Genomic DNA, 23972 nt, shown 5'->3' with positions numbered 1-23972 from the left:
AATACAGTAGAGGCAACGTTTATTCTAACATTTGCCGTAAACTAGCCGGGTTACATTCTGGGTATGTGCTGGGTATGTTCTGGGCTAGTTTGAGGCACGTTTAAGGTATTTCTGCATTGACTAACGACCCATAGGATTAACACAGCAGGGATCCCTGGCAGTCCAATTCAGTTTGAATGGGACTGCCAGGGACCCCCGCTGTTAATCTGATAGGCCATTAATCAATGCAGAAATGCTGGGGCTAGTTTAAGGAAAGTTTAAGGCATGTATTCAGAATGTACCTGGGTGTTTCCTGGGTTTTTTGGGGAATTGCCACTGGTTTTTGTTCGAATAAGAGTTGCCTCTACTGTAAGTGTAACCCCTTCCTTCCCCGTCACAATATTCACTTTAATACTGTTAAGGAGCGAGAGCCTGACGTCACCCATTTTAAAACTCAAACATATGGAAATAAACTAGAGCCGCATATTAGAAACAATAGAAACAATTAATAGTGCTTTTTTTTTTTTAAACAAAAAACAATACAAATACCACACTTTCCTTACATTTTTCTAAGTTAAATAATAAAAAGCAAAATATTCCCCACATTTACAAGAAATGTATAATGTTTTTATAACAGTTGAATGATTCTTTTTACAAAAATAAAAATCAATTATTTTCAGTGCTATATCACAAAGTAAACTTGTGTGAGCAAAACATTGACAACATTTAGAGCAAACATAATTTTTCTCCTGTGTGACTTCCCTGATGTTTAACAAGACATAACTTATAAGCAAAACATTTCCCACATTCAGAACATACAAATGGTCTTTCTCCTGTGTGACGTCTCTGATGTGTAACAAGAGTAGAGTTGTGGGTAAAACATTTCCCACATTCAGAACATACAAATGGCCTTTCTCCTGTGTGACTTCTCTGATGTTCAACAAGACTAGCATTACGGGTAAAACGTTTCCCACATTCAGAACATACAAATGACCTTTCTCCTGTGTGACTTTTCTGATGTGTAAGAAGATAAGAGTTAAGAGTAAAACATTTCCCACATTCAGAACATACAAATGGTTTTTCTCCTGTGTGAATTTTCTGATGTTCAACAAGATGAGAGTTACGGGTAAAACATTTCCCACATTCAGAGCATACAAATGGTCTTTCTCCTGTGTGTAGTCTCTGATGTCTTCCAAGATCAGAGTTCTGGGTAAAACATTTCCCACATTCAGAACATACAAATGGTATTTCTCCTGTGTGACTTCTCTGATGTGTAACAAGACGAAAGTTCTGGGTAAAACATTTCCCACATTCAGAACATACAAATGGTCTTTCTCCTGTGTGACTTCTCTGATGTGTAACAAGACAAGAGTTCTGGGTAAAACATTTCCCACATTCAGAACATACAAATGGTCTTTCTCCTGTGTGACTTCTCTGATGTGTAACAAGATGAGAGTTACGGGTAAAACATTTCCCACATTCAGAACATACAAATGGTCTTTCTCCTGTGTGTATTCTCTGATGTGTAACGAGTTTAAAGTTATTTGTGAAACATTTCCCACATTCAGAACATACAACGAGTCTTTCTCCTGTGTGACTTCTCTGATGTCTAACAAGAGCAGAGTTACATGTGAAACATTTCCCACATTCAGAACATACAAATCGTCTTTCTCCTGTGTGTGATATCTGATGGCTAAGGAGAGCGGAGTTATATGTGAAACATTTCCCACATTCAGAACAGACAAATGGTTTTTCTCCTGTGTGTATTCTCTGATGAATAACAAGAGCAGAGTTACATGTGAAACATTTCCCACATTCAGAACATACAAATGTTTTTTCTTTTACGGACAAGTTCTTGTGAACGTTCCCTGCATTCCTGTTTCCTTTGTTACATGTTGTAATAGGAGTAGATGCATAGTCTGTCCCTGTATGTTCTCTGGTGGTAGAAATGTGGGAGTCGGGGAGATTTCCTTCTTCCTGTGAGTTTGATTCCTTAACCATAATGCTCCCAGTTTCTCTCAGACGCTGGTTTGGTATATCCTTTCTAATGTGATTTGCTCCGGGATACATTTGGGTAACACTGGTATCTTCCATTACACAATCTGGTGAACAGAGCAAAATGTGATATCCTTCAGGGGAATTCCTGCTCACGAATCCATCAGCTAGGGAAAAACATTTGAGCAAAGAAATTCATTAACATCGGACACAAAAAATTATTCTCAGACATCAGATGTAGTTTAAGATTGTAAAGAGACAGGATACACATGGTAAGATGTGAAACAAATCAGGTATTCAGTAAATGTTTCCAATTAGAAGTGCAGAAAAGCATTCACAATTGCAATAAACTTAATTTGTGAGGATATTGCCTCCCAGAGTGATATATATATATATATATATATATATATATTTATTTATTTATAAAATCAGGAAGCGTGTGTGTCACGGGAGCTTGTGCAGGGTTATAATATACACAAAATAACTGGGTTAAATTGAATGCGACTAAGATATGATAAATATAGTTTATTCCTTGAAAAAGGTGAACACAGAATATACAAATAACACACAGAATATGGACACTTACGTGGGATTTAAGCCCAATCCCTTAACATTGGGTGTCAGGTATTGGTTACCAATTACCTACATCCAATAACCCCTTGCCAGCTCACGTGGGAAGCAAGGTAATACCTGCCCACAGGGGTGGGCATTATTCTAATCAGGGGCCCATTTTTTTGGCCCACTCCAAAAGATTGGCGTTTCCTAGCCTGCCTTTTAGGTCTCTGGACATGAAAACCTTTGTCTGCAGGTGTGATTTATAACACCTACAGAACTACTCAAGTCCTGCTTTTCCCCTCCCTAGCATATACAATCAGGGTGGGGGAGCCTTTGATCAGGGATCTTGTTGTAGACATTGTGTCGCCCCCTGAACATTAACATACTGTAGAGCCAGTATCTTTCCCGGGCTTTTATGCTAGACACAAAATACAGTACATTTCCACAATTATATATATACGGTATTAAAATAATCCGTTCGGCTGGGCCAAGCGGGCTACAAATTGCCAGATCCTCATGCCTGAGAGGATTCTACACGGTGGCCAATTTTCAGCTCGCTGGGACCCACCGAACCGGAGTTACAGAAATACACTTTAAATGCACATTTACAGAAATTGCATTTCTCTGCCATTGAAGTCAATGGCAGAAACCCAAACGAAACAATTAACCTAACTCCGTTTTGTTGCTCAGAGAGGGTCGGTATGTGCCATGCAGTCATGCTGGAATGATGCCTACATGGGGGCAAAACGCCAGCCCTCTGGTCTGCACAGAACCGGAGTTATGGACTTCAGGTCTTTACTGTTTTAGAGAAAGTGGGGGGTACAGTGGCCTGTACTCCAAAGAAAATTCACTCAAATGCACACTACCTAAATTTAAAATGTAACCTTTAATATCAAGTATTTAAAACATATATTACCAAAGTGAAAATGTGATAGCGTTTAAAAATAAATTAAATAAAGTAACTCGTGCAGACAGGCAGTCTCTAATGTTTAAATGCTCCAGTATATCATTAAAACTGGAGAATAAGAGGCTGCTAGGGTGCACACAGCCGGAGTGAGCAAACAAGCCCACAACTTCACTGATTAGCCTAATAAATAGTGAATATCGTAGTGGCTATTAATATCATTGATTATAACTTGATACTGGCAGTATAGCCTCCTAGTCAGGTCTTAACCTACTCCAGGAATCCTTGCCTAGCCACTACCCTAATTCTCGGCTAATCTAGTGAACGGCTGACAAGTACTGTATTAAAATAGCCCCATGAAGGGGGCTGACATCATCTACACGCGTCCAACGCGCGTTTCCCTCCTACTACGGAGCTTCCTCAGGGACAAAATTTGCATTAGGGCTAAACCGAACGCTATTTAAACCCTGCGGTCCCCATGGTAACGTAATCGGCGTCCAGCTACTGTGCATGCGCAACAGAGCGCGAGCGCAACTACTGAAAAACATATCAAACCAACCTTACAACACTGATTGGCAGGGTGCTGTAGTCAAACCTCCCCAGTTGTAACGGAGGGTTGCCTGGACTCTTAAATATGTCAGATATTCCTCACTTGTCGGAGCGTGGCCCACAAGACTAATGCGCATGCGCACATTGCCGTGCTTCCCCACTGACACTGTCAGGGGACACTTGCGCAATATAGGCAGCTAGATGGAGCTAGTGCGCATGCGTGACCACATAGACATATTCGCACTTACACTGATACAGCCATAACAAGCTTCCAGAGGGTTTGTTTGTACCATCAATGCGCATGTGTGGATAGAGTTGTTGTAGGACTCATATCCACATGTTAATGCGCATGTGCAAACAAAGATAGCCAATTTTCCTATTTGCTAAGCATCCTCAGTGCCAGATATGCAGAGAGTAGAGGCAATAGTGGCACCCCAGAGTTGAGCATCAGATATGTGCAGTAGTTTGCCCTAAATTAGGTGCAGAGACATCATTAAATACAGTATTAATTTTAGTAATAAAATAAAATAAATTAAACAGAAACACACACATTTTTGGAAGATCAAATTTATCATAATGAATTATGTGTGTGAATCCATAGCACATTTATTATGAACCCAATGCTACAAATAAGCTGGGTACATTATTAGGTAATATAGTCACTAGTTTGAGTGAATAAGTGAACATTGATCATGTCAGTTTATACAAAACCATGGTAAGCTAACGTGACATAGCGGAAGAATAGCTCTGTGATACATAACATAGATACTTGGTACAGTCAATTGTGACAGTCAGATAGATAACACACTAAGAGGTACGTGTAAAGTATGGATATCTCTGTCAATGCGTGGGAAGTACCACACGGCAGACGTATACAAATGGTCAGATAAAAGGGGTGAAGGTAAATCCTTCATTAAGACCATAAGGACTCCTTGTCCTCAGTTTGTAGATCCACTCAGCTTCAATTCTCAAGAGCATCTGATCTACATTTCCCCCTCATACTGGGCACTTAAGCTGATAGATGCCCATGAATTTTAAGCTGTCAACATCTCCGTCATGAAACTGTGTAACATGTCTCGCCACTGGCGTTTCGGCAGTGTTTCACAGAATTTACATGCTCAAGTATACGCCTGCGTAGTTGTCTCGTGGTCTTGCCAACGTACCTCTTCCCACATTTGCATGTGAGAAGGTATACAACATTAGTGGTACGACAATTAATAAAACTGTCTTTGTTATACTGCTGTGTACTGTCATTATTCTCAAAAGTCTTGGCTAGAGTCACATATTTACAAGCCTTACAGCCCTGACATCGATACATCCCTTTGATGGGGCTAAGCCATGTTTCCACTCTGGCGCGCTGATGGTGACTATGCACCAATCTATCACGCAAATTTTTAGATCTCCTGCTGGTGATTGTCGGTCTCTGGCCAATCACCTTCACTAGATCAACATCTGATGAAAGCAGGTGCCAGTGTCGGGCAAAGATTCTTTTTATAGCCCACCACCGTTTGTTATATGTGCCGATGCATCTGATGATGTTATCCTTGCTCTTAGGTGTATTGGAGGATAGGAGAGAGTCTCTATCGCTATGAAGTGCTCTGTGATAGGCCCTATTGAGTGTTTTCATTTTATACCCACGATTCAAGAACCGTTCTCGTAGTTCCTTAGATTGAGTGATGAATTGCTGAAATGTAGAGCAATTCCTACGTAAGTGGAGATATTGCCCAGTGGGGATGCCAGAAATGAGACTAGGCGGGTGTTGACTTTGTGCCAATAACAAACTATTAGTAGCTGTACTCTTCCTGTACACTTTAGTTTGAATGTTGCGGTCACTATCCACATAGATATTCAGATCCAGGAAGGTAATAGATGTAGTGCTAAAAACAGTTGTTAGTCTCAGGTTCAGTGTGTTATTATTCAGATGTTCCACGAACCGAAGTAAAAGATTTTGAGGGCCATCCCATAATAATAGGATATCATCTATGTATCTGATCCATAATAAGATATGGTCAGTATACATAGATAACTCCTCATTAAACACATGGACAAATTCCCACCAGCCCAGGTACAGATTGGCATATGTGGGAGCACATGCTGTTCCCATTGCTGTACCCTGGGTCTGGTGGTAATATATCCCGTCGAACACAAAATAGTTGTGAGTAAGGACAAAGCATAGTAGGTCCAAAACGAAATCATTGTGTTTGTTAAATCTGCAGTCCCTTGATTTGAGAAAATGATCCACAGCTCCCAGACCATTCTCCTGAATAATTGAGGTGTATAAAGATTCGACATCTAAACTCACGAGAATGGTCTCTGGGGAGATATTGATACCATTCAGTTTTTTGAGGGTGTCCTTGGTATCTTGCACATATGACGGAAGACTAATGACGAAATCCCTTAGGACTTTGTCCAGGTAAATACTGCTCCCCTCAGATAAACAGTTATTGCCCGAGACGATAGGACGTCCCGGGGGGGATTGTAGTCTTTTATGTACCTTGGGCAAGGTGTAAAATGTTGCCACTGTTGGTGATTTAGGGTACATAAAATCATATTCTTGTCTGCTTATCATATCTCGGTCAAGGGCTGCTTGCAGAATGATCGAAAGATCTTTTTTGTATTCAGAGGTCGGACTGCTCTCTAGAGTTTCATAGCAGTGCTTATCACTCAATAATCTCCTATTCTCCTTAACGTATGCATCGGTATCCTGAATGACAATGTTGCCACCCTTATCGGATGGCTTAATGACAAAGGATTTATCACACATAAATTCTTGTAATCCCTTCCTTTCCTCAGGGGTGAGATTGTCAGTTGATCTACGGTGTTTGGGTTCAGCTTCTAAGTCCCTTGTGACGCATGAGATGAATAAATCAACTGCAGGACAGATGCTCAAAGGGGGAGTAAAATGGCTTTTATTTTTCAAATGAGTAAATGGGCAGTAATGTCAGTATCAGTTGAGATATTTTGTTCAAATAAATGTATTAAATCATCAAGATTTTGCTTATATTGAACACTTAGTCCAGCGGTGAGCTCATTTTCGTTAGCCCTTTTACAGTAAAATTTAAGTAACAGTAGTCGCCTACCAAAGAGGTTGAGATCTTTTACCCACTCGAATAAGTTGAAGTCTGAGGTAGGAGCAAATGAAATTCCCTTCTTAAGCATAGTAAGTTGTTCTTCACTAAAGACAAAGCTAGAGAGATTAAAGATCTGTAAGGCATCTGTGGGATCAATGGTCATACCCGTACTGGCTATGTGGATACCGGGGGATTTTTGTTGGTTGCCCTTAATGTTCTTTTTTCCCCTGCGGGTTTTGCGTTTAGTTTGGTCTGTGCTAAAAAAACAACCTTATTTTCTTTTGATGTTTTCTTTCCACGACCTTTAGACTGACCTTGTGATCTTATACCTAATTGTTCGCCCTCAGACATATCTGTCTCAGAAGAAGAGTATTCGGTATAATTACCCCTTCTCCTAGATCTAGTAGGGAATCTATAAACAGTACCTTGTTCATAGTCATTACTATCTCGCAGAAACTTGATATGTTTCCTTTCCTTTAAATCTCTCTTAAATTTTTCCATATTTGTCTCTAGCTGATGCTCCATTTCTTCAAACTCATGTAGCTTATTATACTTGCTGAGGTCCTTAAGACTACTGTCTAGATCTTTATTTGTCGTATCTAAACGTACTTTTTCATGTTCTATCAATAAGGTCATCAGTTCTTGGGAACAGTTAGATAAAACATATAACAAACGGTGGTGGGCTATAAAAAGAATCTTTGCCCGACACTGGCACCTGCTTTCATCAGATGTCGATCTAGTGAAGGTGATTGGCCAGAGACCGACAATCACCAGCAGGAGATCTAAAAATTTGCGTGATAGATTGGTGCATAGTCACCATCAGCGCACCAGAGTGGAAACATGGCTTAGCCCCATCAAAGGATGTATCGATGTCAGGGCTGTAAGGCTTGTAAATATGTGACTCTAGCCAAGACAACTACGCAGGCGTATACTTGAGCATGTAAATTCTGTGAAACACTCTGCCGAAACGCCAGTGGCGAGACATGTTACACAGTTTCATGACGGAGATGTTGACAGCTTAAAATTCATGGGCATCAATCAGCTTAAGTGCCCAGTACGAGGGGGAAATGTAGATCAGATGCTCTTGAGAATTGAAGCTGAGTGGATCTACAAACAGAGGACAATGAGTCCTTATGGTCTCAATGAAGGATTTACCTTCACCCCTTTTATCTGACCATTTGTATACGTAAAGGTCGTGGAAAGAAAACATCAAAAGAAAATAAGGTTGTTTTTTTAGCACAGACCAAACTAAACGCAAAAACCGCAGGGGAAAAAAGAACATTAAGGGCAACCAACAAAAATCCCCCGGTATCCACATAGCCAGTACGGGTATGACCATTGATCCCACAGATGCCTTACAGATCTTTAATCTCTCTAGCTTTGTCTTTAGTGAAGAACAACTTACTATGCTTAAGAAGGGACTTTCATTTGCTCCTACCTCAGACTTCAACTTATTCGAGTGGGTAAAAGATCTCAACCTCTTTGGTAGGCGACTACTGTTACATAAATTTTACTGTAAAAGGGCTAACGAAAATGAGCTCACCGCTGGACTAAGTGTTCAATATAAGCAAAATCTTGATGATTTAATACATTTATTTGAACAAAATATCTCAACTGATACTGACATTACTGCCCATTTACTCATTTGAAAAATAAAAGCCATTTTACTCCCCCTTTGAGCATCTGTCCTGCAGTTGATTTATTCATCTCATGCGTCACAAGGGACTTAGAAGTAGAACCCAAACACCGTAGATCAACTGACAATCTCACCCCTGAGGAAAGGTAGGGATTACAAGAACGCTGCTGCCAGAATCACTATACTCTTTCCTAGATCTGTCTCAGCATCTTCCCTCATGAAATCCCTCTCCTGGCTTCCGATCAAATCCCGCATCTCACATTCCATTCTTCTCCTCACTTTTAAAGCTTTACACTCTTCTGCCCCTCCTTACATCTCATCCCTAATTTCTCGTTATGCACCATCCAGACTCTTGCGTTCTTCTCAAGGATGTCTTCTTTCTACCCCCTTTGTATCTAAAGCCCTCTCCCGCCTTAAACCTTTCTCACTTTCTGCCCCACACCTCTGGAATGCCCTTCCCCTCAGTACCCGACTAGCACCCTCTCTATCCACCTTTAAGACCCACCTTAAGACACACTTGCTTAAAGAAGCATATGAATAGCACTGTGGATATTCTGAACACGATACATAAAGCTTGGCCCCCTGCAGACGCACTTACTAGAACTCCCTCCTACTGTCTCTGTACGTTCTACCTACCAATTAGACTGTAAGCTCCTCGGGGCAGGGACTCCTCTTCCAAAATTTTACTTTTATGTCTAAAGCACTTATTCCCATGATCTGTTATTTATATTATCTGTTATTTATTTGATTACCCCATGTATTACTACTGTGAAGCGCTATGTACATTAATGGCGCTATATAAATAAAGACATACAATACAATACAATGTGTGATAAATCCTTTGTCATTAAGCCATCCGATAAGGGTGGCAACATTGTCATTCAGGATACCGATGCATACGTTAAGGAGAATAGGAGATTATTGAGTGATAAGCACTGCTATGAAACTCTAGAGCAGTCCGACCTCTGAATACAAAAAAGATCTTTCGATCATTCTGCAAGCAGCCCTTGACAGAGATATGATAAGCAGACAAGAATATGACTTTATGTACCCTAAATCACCAACAGTGGCAACATTTTACACCTTGCCCAAGGTACATAAAAGACTACAATCCCCCCCGGGACGTCCTATCGTCGCGGGCAATAACTGTTTATCTGAGGGGAGCAGTATTTACCTGGACAAGGTCCTAAGGGATTTCGTCATTAGTCTTCCGTCATATGTGCAAGATACCAAGCACACCCTCAAAAAACTGAATGGTATACATATCTCCCCAGAGACCATTCTCGTGAGTTTAGATGTCGAATCTTTATACACCTCAATTATTCACGAGAATGGTCTGGGAGCTCTGAATCATTTTCTCAAATCAAGGGACTGCAGATTTAACAAACACAATGATTTCGTTTTGGACCTACTATGCTTTGTCCTTACCCACAACTATTTTGTGTTCGACGGGATATATTACCACCAGACCCAGGGTACAGCAATGGGAACAGCATGTGCTTCCACATATGCCAATCTGTACCTGGGCTGGTGGGAATTTGTCCATGTGTTTAATGAGGAGTTATCTATGTATACGGACCATATCTTATTATGGATCAGATACATAGATGATATCCTATTATTATGGGATGGCCCTCAAAATCTTTTACTTCGGTTCGTGGAACATCTGAATAATAACACACTGAACCTGAGACTAACAACTGTTTTTAGCACTACATCCATTACCTTCCTGGATCTGAATATCTATGTGGATAGTGACCGCAACATTCAAACTAAAGTGTACAGGAAGATTACAGCTACTAATAGTTTGTTATGGGCACAAAGTCAACACCCGCCTAGTCTCATTTCTGGCATCCCCACTGGGCAATATCTCCGCTTACGTAGGAATTGCTCTACAATTCAGCAATTCATCACTCAATCTAAGGAACTACGAGAACGGTTCTTGAATCGTGGGTATAAAATGAAAACACTCAATAGGGCCTATCTGTCACGGTAGCTTGTGACAGGCTGTAATTTACACCAAAACTATATATAAATATATATATACCTGGGTTTGAACTGGGACGAGACTTAGATATAACAATTTGTATTTATTCCGTAGGATAGGTGAACACAGCAGATATGTACAAATAACAGGCAAAATATAGACACTTACGTAAAATGGAAATGATGAAGCAGTCACAGCTGGACTGGCAGTTCATACAGCACTCTTCATAGTCATCAAGACACCAAAAGCATGAAAAGACCTCTGGCAGGAAGACAGTGCATAGCGTTTCTCTCAGCAAACAAGATGGTATAGAACACACTGAACACTTGAAGAACTTACAAAACATGAATAACACTGGATAAGGGCTTGACCACAGATTATATACCTTTTGTGGCCCTATCCATTACCTTAAGTACAGGTGATTGGTTTTCAATTACCTCCAGCCACTCACTAACGTGGGAAAGCATTCTGACCCATGCCCCCCTGCTAGTTGGCACATGCGCAGTAGAACTCTGGGGTCTCATTTCTGAAGCCCCACATTTGCATCAGGAATGCCAGCCACTCTATCCATTTGGAGTTCTGGCAGGAAAACCTTTGTTGAAAGGTGTGAAGTGGGACACTTAAAGACTGCTCTGGCTTGAACCTCCTCCGCCCTTAGGTAAACAGGCAGGGTGACAAGACCCTTTGAACAGCACTTAAATCCTAGACATTAGGGCGCCTCTTGGGGCCATCTGCTATCTTGGTGGACAAAGGAATTTCCTCTAAGTCTTTGTCCATACCTTGGGACACAGTATCAAACATAAAACATAAACGTATTAAAATATCCGGTTCCATTGGGTCTAGCAGAACCAAACTTCCCATTTCTAATGGCCGGAACTGGGGCACCATAGGATCCAAAAAGCGACTTGCTACGACCTATGGAGCCGGAGTTACACAAATGCACATTAAATCATTTTTCATTTTAATACAAAAATCTCCACTAAAAAAAATCTCAGCTTTTCACTAAATCCCCATTGAAAACAATGGGCTCCGCCGCCATGGGTTTCAATGGAGAAACTCCGCCGTTGTAGTCAATGGAGTTTCCTACCATAGACTTTCAATGGGGAACCGCCGCCATTGAAGTCTATGAGAAAATCCACAAATCTTTACAGTCGTCCATACTCCATCTGGTTGGTCTGAGGGGGCTGGAAATGGGCATGCATTAAAGCCGGAACCTTGGCTACATGTCCCCCAAATCCCATCCCTCTGGGCATTCCAGAACCGGAGATATGGACTTACACATTTCAACATTTTACACTTAGTCATTTTTTCACCATGCGGCTTTTCTCCCATTAGAATCAATGGGAAAAAGTCCCGAACTTTCAAGGGGGTCCATACTCCGTTGGGTTCGTCCAAGAGGGTCAAGGATGGTTCTGCAGTGATGCCGGAGCAGTGACTACAGATACCCCAAACCTTGATCCTCTGGTCCCTCTGGAATCGGAGATATGGATTCCTAAATTACAGCATTTCACACTTAGTCATTTTTCAGAGCTGTTTCTGCCGCCGCCATTGAAGCTGTAAGGTTAAAAACTGTATCTGCCAGCTCTGTTCTTTTCAGGGACTGAACAGGTTAAAATAAATATGTGTCAAGCTTTATTTTCGCAAGAAGACTAGATGGTAAAAGTATTTCAGCTTTAGACCAGCTGTCCCAGGATATCTATTACATAAGAAACAAGATTATAAGAAACAAGACCGCTAGTCTTGTTTCTGACCCCATTAGTAGTTATTGACCTTTGATCCCTATTTCTACTAATGTAGGCCAGATGGTATATGTCATTTTAGATGTATGATCTATACATTGGAATTGAATTTGTAACAGATGTATGAAATTGACACACGATGTATTGTCCTTGCCTTTTGTATAAATATTCCTCTCTTGGCATATTAAAACCAGAGGTGATGACTCGGCTACCTTGTGTGCATTGAGTCTTTGCTTCTCCGAGCTCGACTATCATATCTGAGACCAGAAGCATATAGCAGCTGCGTGATGAATCTCCCCGGGTCGAGTAGAAGAAGTTGCCTGCTCTAAGGTCTGGTCAGGTAGACTGGACCTAACAAATGGTGTCAGAAAAAAGTGGGATTTGCACAGAAAAAAGGTGAGAAAAACATATTTTATTGTTTCTCACCGTTTCTCTGCGAATCTAAAGAACCTAAATTTTATAGGGCAGAAGAATCGAGAGTTTGAGTCTCCGATTTATATAACAAAGGGTTGGAGTCCCAATTGTTTAATTGAGAATCGAGAGTTTGAGTCTCCGATTTATATAACAAAGGGTTGGAGTCCCATTTGTTTAATTGAAACGGGCTGTACTGATATGGTGTCTCAGATATGATGGTAATTTAGGATAAGCTAATAATTGTTTAGGTTAAGATATTAAGAATGATAAGACTAACCTTATTGTATGCTTGTTAAGATAAAATTCCTTTATAAATTGTTTATGGGATTATAGGTATACTGTATGAAGAAATGTACTGTAGGATGAGTTAAAATAACCCTTATGGATGAATGCAGTGTGGCATAGGTGCCTCAATTAACTCTCAAGCACAGCAACAAAGCTGGGAAGATAAAAGATTTTTTTTGTGTCTGTCTCCCTCTCACGTTGCCTGCATGTATAAGCCGCTCTAGCCCCCACCTTTTTTCCCCCCAGTGATTTGTTACACAGGAAAGGAACAGGAATGTTGAAGACAGAGAAGAAAAAAAGAGAGAGACAAGAATTAGAAAGTTGAAATAATAAGAATTTTGTTTTATAGGACAAGTTACAGAGATGGTTTTCTTTTTGTTGAAATGTTGTTAGCAAGTGAGCAGAGCTCTTAGGAGAGAGAAAGAAAGAAACATATAATTTTTCCAATTTAATTTTAAGACATGCAAACCCAAATTATTTGTGCCACATTAACCAAGTATGAGTGTATTTTAAGTTGAATTAATAATATTTTCCCGTCTGAATTGAAAAGTGGAAAACAAGAGTATAACAGGTATAGGTTTCTTTTTCCATTAGAATGTTTTTGTTACATTTTCAGGCATGAATATGATAAAAAGGTTGATTGTATGTAATCCCTGTGTGTGTGCTTGTAAGAATCTGAGTGAATTCTATCCATATGAAAGTGTTATTTGCATTGAATAATAAGAAAAACGGTTTATTGTATGTATACAAAATTACTATTCAGGGCAAGTGCTTCTAAAATAAGAATATAATTAATTGCTCATGTTGAAATTTAATTTTTAAAAGGAGTACACCCCCATTATAATATAAACTAATTAATACTGGAAAGGGGAAAGTTTTGGGTATCTGTGGAGAAAAACAGAATAAAGAAAGGATTAATTATTTTTGTATACAGTTCTGTCACTGGAATAATAAGGATGTTTATCGTACTGGCCAGGCGATTTATTTCCTTAAACAGAATTACAATTCTTTTTCTCTAAATCTCCACAGATAAAATCAGGTGAATATGTTATATAGAAATAACAGGCGAAATATATTCTAGACACAAAGCTAACTAGAAGCTCAGCATTTTAAAATTAGTTTTAAAAGTTAATTATGATATGAAAAAAAAGGATATCTTTATAAATTTAGTCTGCAGGATCAAATTGTTTTGTTTTCCTATTTATTAGAATAGGTGAGAAAATATGTGTCTGTTATTTTTGTAAAAACTGGTTGAATGTGTGAAAGAAGCGTAAAATTCTGTTTGTTTTGTGTCTGCACTCTGTGCTGTTTTTGTGTATAACCAGTAACTAAAACTGTCTAAAGTATATATTAAGTCTATAATATTCTGTTAAACAAAGATCCAGTTGTAATTTTTGAATACCAGTAACATTATCGGGCTCTGTGACGAGCTGCATATTTCAAGCTGTCCTAAATTGTATTGCAGTAACCAGTAATTAACCTTTTTTTTGTTACAAGGTTTTGGCAGGAAGCCCAGAAGTTATTTGAGCTTGTTATATGGCTTGAAATGGAAACAGTTGTAAATTGATTAATATAGAGTTCAAATGAACAAAGGACAGTAACCTAGAATGAGCACTCTAAACACCTGGTGGGTGGGTAATAAAGTGGTTAAAACTTAAATCTTTAATATCCGTGTAAAATGATGGGAATTAAAACAGATATTAAATGCTCAGAACCTATAGTATGAGCACAATGTAATGTTCTGGATCACTGATTAACTGCATAGAATCACTAAACTAGTGTCTTGCAGTGCGAACAGTGAAGTGGATAAAGTAACCACTAGTCCAATGTAATCAGCACAAAAAAAAAAAAAAAAAAAAAAAAACTCTAGTGCTGAGGTTCTTATAAGTGTCCAGACCCTGAAATAGCAGTAAAAAAAAAAAAAAAAGACATGGAAAAGGGACCCTAGCCAGGTCTGCCAGTATACTAGAGGGTTCTATGTGGAATTATTTTTCTGCAAAGTTGATCAAATATTTAATATTTTATCATTTTTTAACCATCTTTTTCTCTCAAATGTGTCCCACCTTTAAATCTGTGTCTATGAGGTTTTTATGCTACAGGTTGTTCTTTCAGCAAACCAGATGTTATTTGGTGTTCTAAAAGTTTCTGTCAGAAGACTATAGCAGATTATATTTATATTCAGTAGGGGTTTTTTTGAGATTTTTAATGTAAATTTTATACCCAAAGGTTTCAGGTTAGTTTTGCTATACGTCAAGCAATTCCATTAAGGTTATGCTTTAAATGCTGTTATCCTTTATGTGATATTGTTCACATGTAATAAAAGTGAACAAAAGGAGGGTGTTATTGCTGTTATTATTGCTGGCTGCCCCTGAAACCGAATGGCAAGGGCTGAGATTGTCAGCTCTTGGGTATAATATTTTACCTTACTGTGTTGCCTATAATTTTTCCCTTTGATACTGTCCCCCTTAGGGGTATAAGCTAGGAACTGTGTATGTGGGATTAACTGTGTAAGACCAGTGTGCTAGTTAATGCATTCTCTGTGTATTCCCTTTGCCTCATGGGACTGCAGCTGTCTGTGCGAGTTTATAAGTGGATTGCCTTGTATGGGTGGCCCCTTATGAGAAATAGCTGCAGAGCAGTCTCCTGGCACATGATAGAAAACGGAGGGGATATTTTGGCCTGTCAGCAAGGTATTCTTAGCTGGTGTCTTAGAGAAGAGAAGGTTTTAGAACCCCACATGATAGGTACAAATGGTGGAGTGCAAGCTCTTGTGTCTACATGTTGGTTGTATGTGTTTTAAACATACAATGCATTGTGCTTGTCCTGTGATTTAAACCCAGGTTGGTGAATTAGCATGTGAATAAGCATTCCAATGCCCCAGCTCAGATATGGAGTGCTTGAAAGTGAACTGACCCTGTTATTTCCTATGTCATGTTCCATTAGCCCTTGAACTGTGAAATTTCTTGTGTGTCAGTTTTAGGGGGATATTTGGGTGGAAATATAATTATTTTGGTTGCAGGAGTTGGGGGGTCCAAAGTGCTGGTAGTCACTTAATTTTCCCCAGCAAGCAGGCATGATTTGACAGTGCGCAGGGTGAATTACACTAGGGCTTCCCTGTGTCCCCCAAACTCCTTGATTTTGAGCCCAAATCCCCCCAAGTTATTTCCCTAATAAGTATAAGGTCCCCCAAAGTATATTCTCTGTTTCTTGTGTTTCTGTGTGTTTCCAAGGTCCTATCCGAATAAACCGCAATGTATTTTTCTGCCTGTTTTGCCTTGTGACTGATCCCTTAAATATAAAGGTGTATTTGGCCTGGCCTACCGTGTCAATCAGAAAGAATTTTTCTCATGGGAAGACCAATGGTCACCCCAGGTACATTTTAGATTTAATGTTGTATGATTATGCTCTAAACAGACGATTTTAATCAGCGTCTATTGTGTGAAACTAATGCAATTGTTTGAGTGTCTCATGTCCAGGTGCAGTCCTACTAATTAGATGAAGATAAAGGTGACGCAAAAGCGCTTTTCATCTAAAGTGGAGAGGCCCATTCCAGATGCTACCCCGTCAGAGTATTTTCCTGGATCCATGTTACATAAGTGCACCCACAGTCGCTTCAAAATTAAACCTCAATACAGAAGGGAAGGCCTAAAGACACAGTTATTTTCAGTTGGTGTTTTGGGTCACAATAAAACCCGGCACTAACCAAAGAAGGAGAAAAGTTCGTACCAGAAATCCGGACCTCAATATATGAACTTTGAACTTTTTAATAACCTTTTTTACAGGTTTTATTATTTTAATTACAATGTTTATGCTGTTAGGTTTATATAAGTGGTGTTCACATTAAGATGATAGGGTAGTAACAGGAATATTTTGTTTAATAATATGTCTTTTGTTTTATTGTCCTGTGTATAGCATATATGCACACCTTTTTGTTATATAATGGAATCCTGGTAAACAAAGCCCACATCTTATGTGCAATGTAACCCAATGTACTATCCATACCCAATAAGTTGCACCCCAGGAACACGAGAGTTATATTTAACCCCTTGGAAAAAGACAAGATGCTATAAGATATTTGTAGAACTATATATATATAAAAGAAACTGGTTAAGAAGGGACTAGAAATACGACTTTGCCCTAGGGAAGTTATTGACTCTGTGATAGAAGGATAGATAAAGTATTATCCTGCAACTAAACCAGGTTATGTTATTTGGGAAAGTGATTTTAGTGTTTAAAGGTAGAGATGAGGGTTGGGATTTGTTGGGACTTGGTGGTTAGATTATTTCACTGGGAGCGAAGCTAGTGGATGTTTTTGTATGTATGCTTGTCCTACTCATTACTCTGTGTTATGAACAGCAATACTTTGGTCCAGAAGTGTGTTGCAACCCCCTCACCGATGCTATGTCTCTTTTTGGTGATGAAAATGTCAGCAGTCCCCCAGAAGAAGAGACCAAAAAAGAAATCAACTGGGCCGATACAATGGCCAGATAGGAATCAAGTTATGCACTATGGGACTATATTTTTTTGGTCCAGCAGGACTATGATATGGTTAACCGTTCTTTAAAAAGACTGTCTCTAAAGGATACGAGGGGGCTGAGAAGATTGGATATGAGGAAGGTGGGAAGGGTGTGTGTCAACCACAAGGAAAGGATCACAAGTCAGCCATTTTGACTATGGCATCCATTTTGTCTGTTCCGATATTCTGAGTAAATGTAGTATGTAAGATGTATGTGTTGGGCAGTCGCTCCTAGGAAATATTAACCCACACCAACCCCCACTTATGCTCAGAAATAGAATTTAAATAATGTTCCCCCTACCTAAGCAAAGAATACGAAATTGAAAGGCATTAATTATTAAAAGTAGCTCAGTTAAGAGAGTTGCGGGAGGTCTAATACCTTTTTAGGAATGTATGATTTATATGCAAAAGGGGATTTTTTAGTAGTCAATATAGATGCCGTTTTTAACGATACTAAAGACGCTATTTTAAGACTCAGTAGCAAATAGCAACAAATTAGAGCAACAGTATTGCAAAATTGTATGGCATTAGATTATCTGTTGGCAGCACAAGGAGGGGTTTGTAAGTTAGTAGGTAAAGAATGTTGTGTTTATATTGATGACCAATCAAAAAGTATACATCATGACATGGACACTCTACCAGAAATTCAATCTAGAATGCGAGAGGAACCAAAAGGGTTCGATTGGACATTTGGTCTTGGAAATTGGCTAGGTGCGTTGGGATTGAAAATTCTTTATGGAATCATGGCAATCGCAAGTTTATTACTTTGTGTGTATATGTTAATTCAGATGGCTAAAAGTGTAATCAGCTCTATTTTTGCCAAAAGAAAGCTGCTTCTGCTTCTAGCTCTACAGTTATGTATATGTTTCCCACAATGAGAGCGAGAAATACCAATAGTCTTGGTACTCGTCAACCACCCATATGTTCATCTCTGATTATCAAACGAGGTACCTAAAAGAGATAGGTTTCTGCATCCCCATGGTCTCTTAGAGGTTTCTCCCTTGGAGTTTTTCCTCTCCTGAGTGGTATGTAGAAGAATAAATGGGACTGGTCGATTGGATTGTTCTTCCAGAACAAAAGGAGGGAATGTAAGGTTAAAAACTGTATCTGCCAGCTCTGTTCTTTTCAGGGACTGAACAGGTTAAAATAAATATGTGTCAAGCTTTATTTTCGCAAGAAGACTAGATGGTAAAAGTATTTCAGCTTTAGACCAGCTGTCCCAGGATATCTATTACATAAGAAACAAGATTATAAGAAACAAGACCGCTAGTCTTGTTTCTGACCCCATTAGTAGTTATTGACCTTTGATCCCTATTTCTACTAATGTAGGCCAGATGGTATATGTCATTTTAGATGTATGACCTATACATTGGAATTGAATTTGTAACAGATGTATGAAATTGACACACGATGTATTGTCCTTGCCTTTTGTATAAATATTCCTCTCTTGGCATATTAAAACCAGAGGTGATGACTCGGCTACCTTGTGTGCATTGAGTCTTTGCTTCTCCGAGCTCGACTATCATATCTGAGACCAGAAGCATATAGCAGCTGCGTGATGAATCTCCCCGGGTCGAGTAGAAGAAGTTGCCTGCTCTAAGGTCTGGTCAGGTAGACTGGACCTAACAGAAGCCTATGGCGTGACCCGCTATTCTCGGTTCGACCCTTATCGGGGGTCCAGGATTCGGGGACCCGGTTGTGGTCGAGTGGGGGGAAGCCTAGGAACTAGGGGCAAAAACAATTTTATTTCTAGGGACCCCAGAACTGTTTATTCCCACGCCAATTAACGTTGAACTTGACTCAAGTGATTTTAACTCTTTTAAAGGACATTGTATCCGCTTTGCCGTTTGCGGTCTGGACGGCAGCCAACTTGTTCTTCGAAAGTTACCTCGAGGAACCTCCATTGAAGTCAATGAGGCCATTGCATTTCAATGGGAAACCGCCGCTCTCCCTCTCGGACGCCACCTGCTGGTCTTTACATGAAACAGGACTAAAACAACAAGATTCTCCATTAGAAGGCATGGAGCCCTAATGGCGGCCAATGGGGACCTGCAAAATGGTGCCTGAAAAGGCGGGAAAACTTCACAAAGAGCTATAATCATTAAAGGACTATTAACCTTTGTGCTCCCGGATGGATTCTAGTGTGTGTGTGATGCAGACACTGATTAACAATAAACCATGGGGGAACAGGGAATATACATTTTCAGGTTATGACAAGGGTTAAATCACACGTCTGGGCCTCAGCCCAGTTAACCCCTTGTCTCCCTGGTGAGGTTAGAGAGTGGCCAATTGGGGTGTAACCCCTTTAATCCCGGGCCAAATCCTCTCCATCGTCACACTATCACAGAGCACTTCATAGTGATAGAGACTCTCTCCTATCCTCCAATACACCTAAGAGCAAGGATAACATCATCAGATGCATCGGCACATATAACAAACGGTGGTGGGCTATAAAAAGAATCTTTGCCCGACACTGGCACCTGCTTTCATCAGATGCCGATCTAGTGAAGGTGATTGGCCAGAGACCGACAATCACCAGCAGGAGATCTAAAAATTTGCGTGATAGATTGGTGCATAGTCACCATCAGCGCGCCAGAGTGGAAACATGGCTTAGCCCCATCAAAGGATGTATCGATGTCAGGGCTGTAAGGCTTGTAAATATGTGACTCTAGCCAAGACAACTACGCAGGCGTATACTTGAGCATGTAAATTCTGTGAAACACTCTGCCGAAATGCCAGTGGTGAGATATGTTACACAGTTTCATGACGGAGATGTTGACAGCTTAAAATTCATGGGCATCTATCAGCTTAAGTGCCCAGTACGAGGGGGAAATGTAGATCAGATGCTCTTGAGAATTGAAGCTGAGTGGATCTACAAACTGAGGACCAGGAGTCCTTATGGTCTTAATGAAGGATTTACCTTCACCCCTTTTATCTGACCATTTGTACACGTCTGCCGTGTGGTACTTCCCACGCATTGACAGAGATATCCATACATATCCATACTTTACCCGTAGTGTGTTATCTATCCGACTGTCACAATTGACTGTACCAAGTATCTATGTTATGTATCACAGAGCTATTCTTCCGCTATGTCACGTTAGCTTACCATGGTTTTGTATAAACTGACATGATCAATGTTCACTTATTCACTCAAACTAGTGACTATATTACCTAATAATGTACCCAGCTTATTTGTAGCATTGGGTTCATAATAAATGTGCTATGGATTCACACACATAATTCATTATGATAAATTTGATCTTCCAAAAATGTGTGTGTTTCTGTTTAATTTATTTTATTACTAAAATTAATACTGTATTTAATGATGTCTCTGCACCTAATTTAGGGCAAACTACTGCACATATCTGATGCTCAACTCTGGGGTGCCACTATTGCCTCTACTCTCTGCATATCTGGCACTGAGGATGCTTAGCAAATAGGAAAATTGGCTATCTTTGTTTGCACATGCGCATTAACATGTGGATATGAGTCCTACAATAACTCTATCCACACATGCGCATTGATGGTACAAACAAACCCTCTGGAAGCTTGTTATGGCTGTATCAGTGTAAGTGCGAATATGTCTATGTGGTCACGCATGCGCACTAGCTCCATCTAGTTGCCTATATTGCGCAAGTGTCCCCTGACAGTGTCAGTGGGGAAGCACGGCAATGTGCGCATGCGCATTAGTCTTGTGGGCCACGCTCCGACAAGTGAGGAATATCTGACATATTTAAGAGTCCAGGCAACCCTCCGTTACAACTGGGGAGGTTTGACTACAGCACCCTGCCAATCAGTGTTGTAAGGTTGGTTTGATATGTTTTTCAGTGGTTGCGCTCACGCTCTATTGCGCATGCGCAGTAGCTGGCGCCGATTACGTTACCATGGGGACCGCGGGGTTTAAATAGCGTTCGGTTTAGCCTTAATGCAAATTTTGTCCCTGAGGAAGCTCCGTAGTAGGAGGGAAACGCTCTTTGGACGCGTGTTGATGATGTCAGCCCCCTTCATGGGGCTATTTTAATACAGTACTTGTCAGCCGTTCACTAGATTAGCCGAGATATATATAAAATTAGGGTAGTGGCTAGGCAAGGATTCCTGGAGTAGGTTAAGACCTGACTAGGAGGCTATACTGCCAGTATCAAGTTATAATCAATGATATTAATAGCCACTACGATATTCACTATTTATTAGGCTAATCAGTGAAGTGGTGGGCTTGTTTGCTCACTCCGGCTGTGTGCACCCTAGCAGCCTCTTATTCTCCAGTTTTAATGATATACTGGAGCATTTAAACATTAGAGACTGCCTGTCTGCACGAGTTACTTTATTTAATTTATTTTTAAACGCTATTACATTTTCACTTTGGTAATATATGTTTTAAGTACTTGATATTAAAGGTTACATTTTAAATTTAGGTAGTGTGCATTTGAGTGAATTTTCTTTGGAGTACAGGCCACTGTACCCCCCACTTTCTCTGATTCACTTCAGTTCACAGTTATCAATTGAATCTATTATTATTAACATTTGCTACACAATTAGTATGGTTTAGTCGATCACTCCCTTATCCCCTCCCTTTTGCTCTTTACAGTTTTACACTTAGCCGTTTTTACCTCGCGGCTTTTACCTCCATTGGAATCAATAGGGCCGGCGCCGCCATAGGAAATAATGGGACCTCCGCTACCATTGGAGTCAATGGGTAACTCACACTTTTTTACAGTTAACCCTAATCCGACCGGAGTAGAACATTTTATTTCTGGGTGCCCTAGAACAAAAGTTACACACTGTAATTGGTGGTGAGACCGAAGCCTAGTTCCCACACCAATTGTGTGATCAAAGCTTTTTACTGAAATTGTATCCGCTTCTGCGGTTTTGCGGGCTGGCTGGCTGCCAGCTCGTCTCCGGAAGTCGGCCTCGAGGAATCCCCATTGAAATGCATTACTCCATTTACTTTCAATGGGGAAACTCCACTCCTCCTCTCGGGTGCTACCTGCAGGTCTTTTCAGGTATTGGGCCCAAATAGGCGGAATCTCCATAGGATTACATGGGGCTCCAATGGCGACCTATGGAGATACTGCAAAATGGAGACTGAAAAGGCGGGAAAGGGAACAAAGGGCCATAAACATGTAAATGCAACTAACACTTTCCCTCCGAACCTGATCCCAGTGTATGTGGTTGCTGCATACACTGTAAAGGTACAAACACCAATAATTGTACCAATATACACGTCTATCAAATAGAACACAGTTTGCCCTGAGGCAGGGGAATAAAAATACATGAAATCCCTCTAAATGTGGGAATAGAATAACCAAGGGACATACCTTTTGGTTGTGAAGCAGGGGAACATATGTATTATAAGTACATTTCTGGTTAACCCCTCACTTCCCACAGTTAAAGGGGGTGCCTAAAGGGGGTGACCCCTTTATTACTCGCTTGGCACCCCTCCCCCGTCACACCTCAATGGGTGCCTTGTGACCCAGCTGCACACCCTGGCACTGGGACACTACTGGCATCCTTGATGCACATAAGTCCTGAGGGTTTGTCCAGGAAAAATTGTCCTCCGGCATTGTCCAGTACACTGTCATGGCCACATTGAATTGTGAAGTCCAGGTCCTGCAGAGCAGGGCACCAACGTGGCCGCCGGGCCTTTTCCTTTGCCACCCTCTGGCCCCCACCCAGTGCCTGGTGAACCAAGACCACCGTGAAGGGGCACCTGTGCAGATCAGGCTGCATTTTTTCCAGAGACTGGAATGCCTCTGAACCAGCGGGAGACCAGCTAACAAGCACAGACTGTCGCTTCTCCGTCAAATCAGTCTGGAAAAAGGCTATGTCCCTATCCTGTAGGGACCCTACATGCCCTGGCCCTGTGCCCACCGGTAGCTGCTCCGGCATACCTATGCCTCGCCTCTCTGTCTCTAGGGCAATCCCCATCCCGAGTGGCATCACTTCTGTATTCCAGAAACCACCTGGGATGCTGACTACTACCCTCTCCCTTGCCCCTGGGACAAGGCACTCCCCCAGTAACCTGTACTGGGATTCCGGTACCTAGATGCTTTGCTCCTGCCCTCTAAAAACTGAAGGCCAGGAGATAAGCACCTCCTACCACCTCTGCTGCTAGGGTCAGCATCTCTCCTCTCTCCTCCACTATGCTGCCCTTACCCTCTGTAGCTAACCTTGGCTGATCTGGGGACAGAACCCTCTGCTGTACCCCCCTAGCCCTGGCTACTGCTCCTGGCTGCCTACCTACCCACAGCCCTACCTCTGTGAACACTGGGGAATCTGTCATGGGGGTCTCCTCTGGCAAGTCAGAACAAGGGACCTCCTACTTTCCTAGCTTCTATCAGC

At 40.8% G+C, this 23972-nt stretch overlaps 1 protein-coding gene across 1 annotated transcript in view; it reads right to left on the bottom strand.

The window, feature by feature from the left end:
* Window positions 1-224: 224 nt before the first annotated feature.
* Window positions 225-23972, bottom strand: part of LOC142471264 (uncharacterized) — a 68579-nt gene continuing 44831 nt past the window's right edge. Inside the window, 2 exon segments of the mRNA XM_075578076.1 lie at window positions 225-720; window positions 722-2141. Of these exon segments, the coding sequence (XP_075434191.1) occupies window positions 549-720; window positions 722-2073 (1524 nt within the window). The 5' untranslated portion in view covers window positions 2074-2141 and the 3' untranslated portion in view covers window positions 225-548.

This window comes from Ascaphus truei, chromosome 20 (genome assembly GCF_040206685.1).
Source record: "Ascaphus truei isolate aAscTru1 chromosome 20, aAscTru1.hap1, whole genome shotgun sequence".
Lineage (NCBI taxonomy): Eukaryota > Metazoa > Chordata > Amphibia > Anura > Ascaphidae > Ascaphus > Ascaphus truei.
Note: the sequence above shows the minus strand (reverse complement) of the source record. Positions and strands in the feature narration are given on the sequence as shown.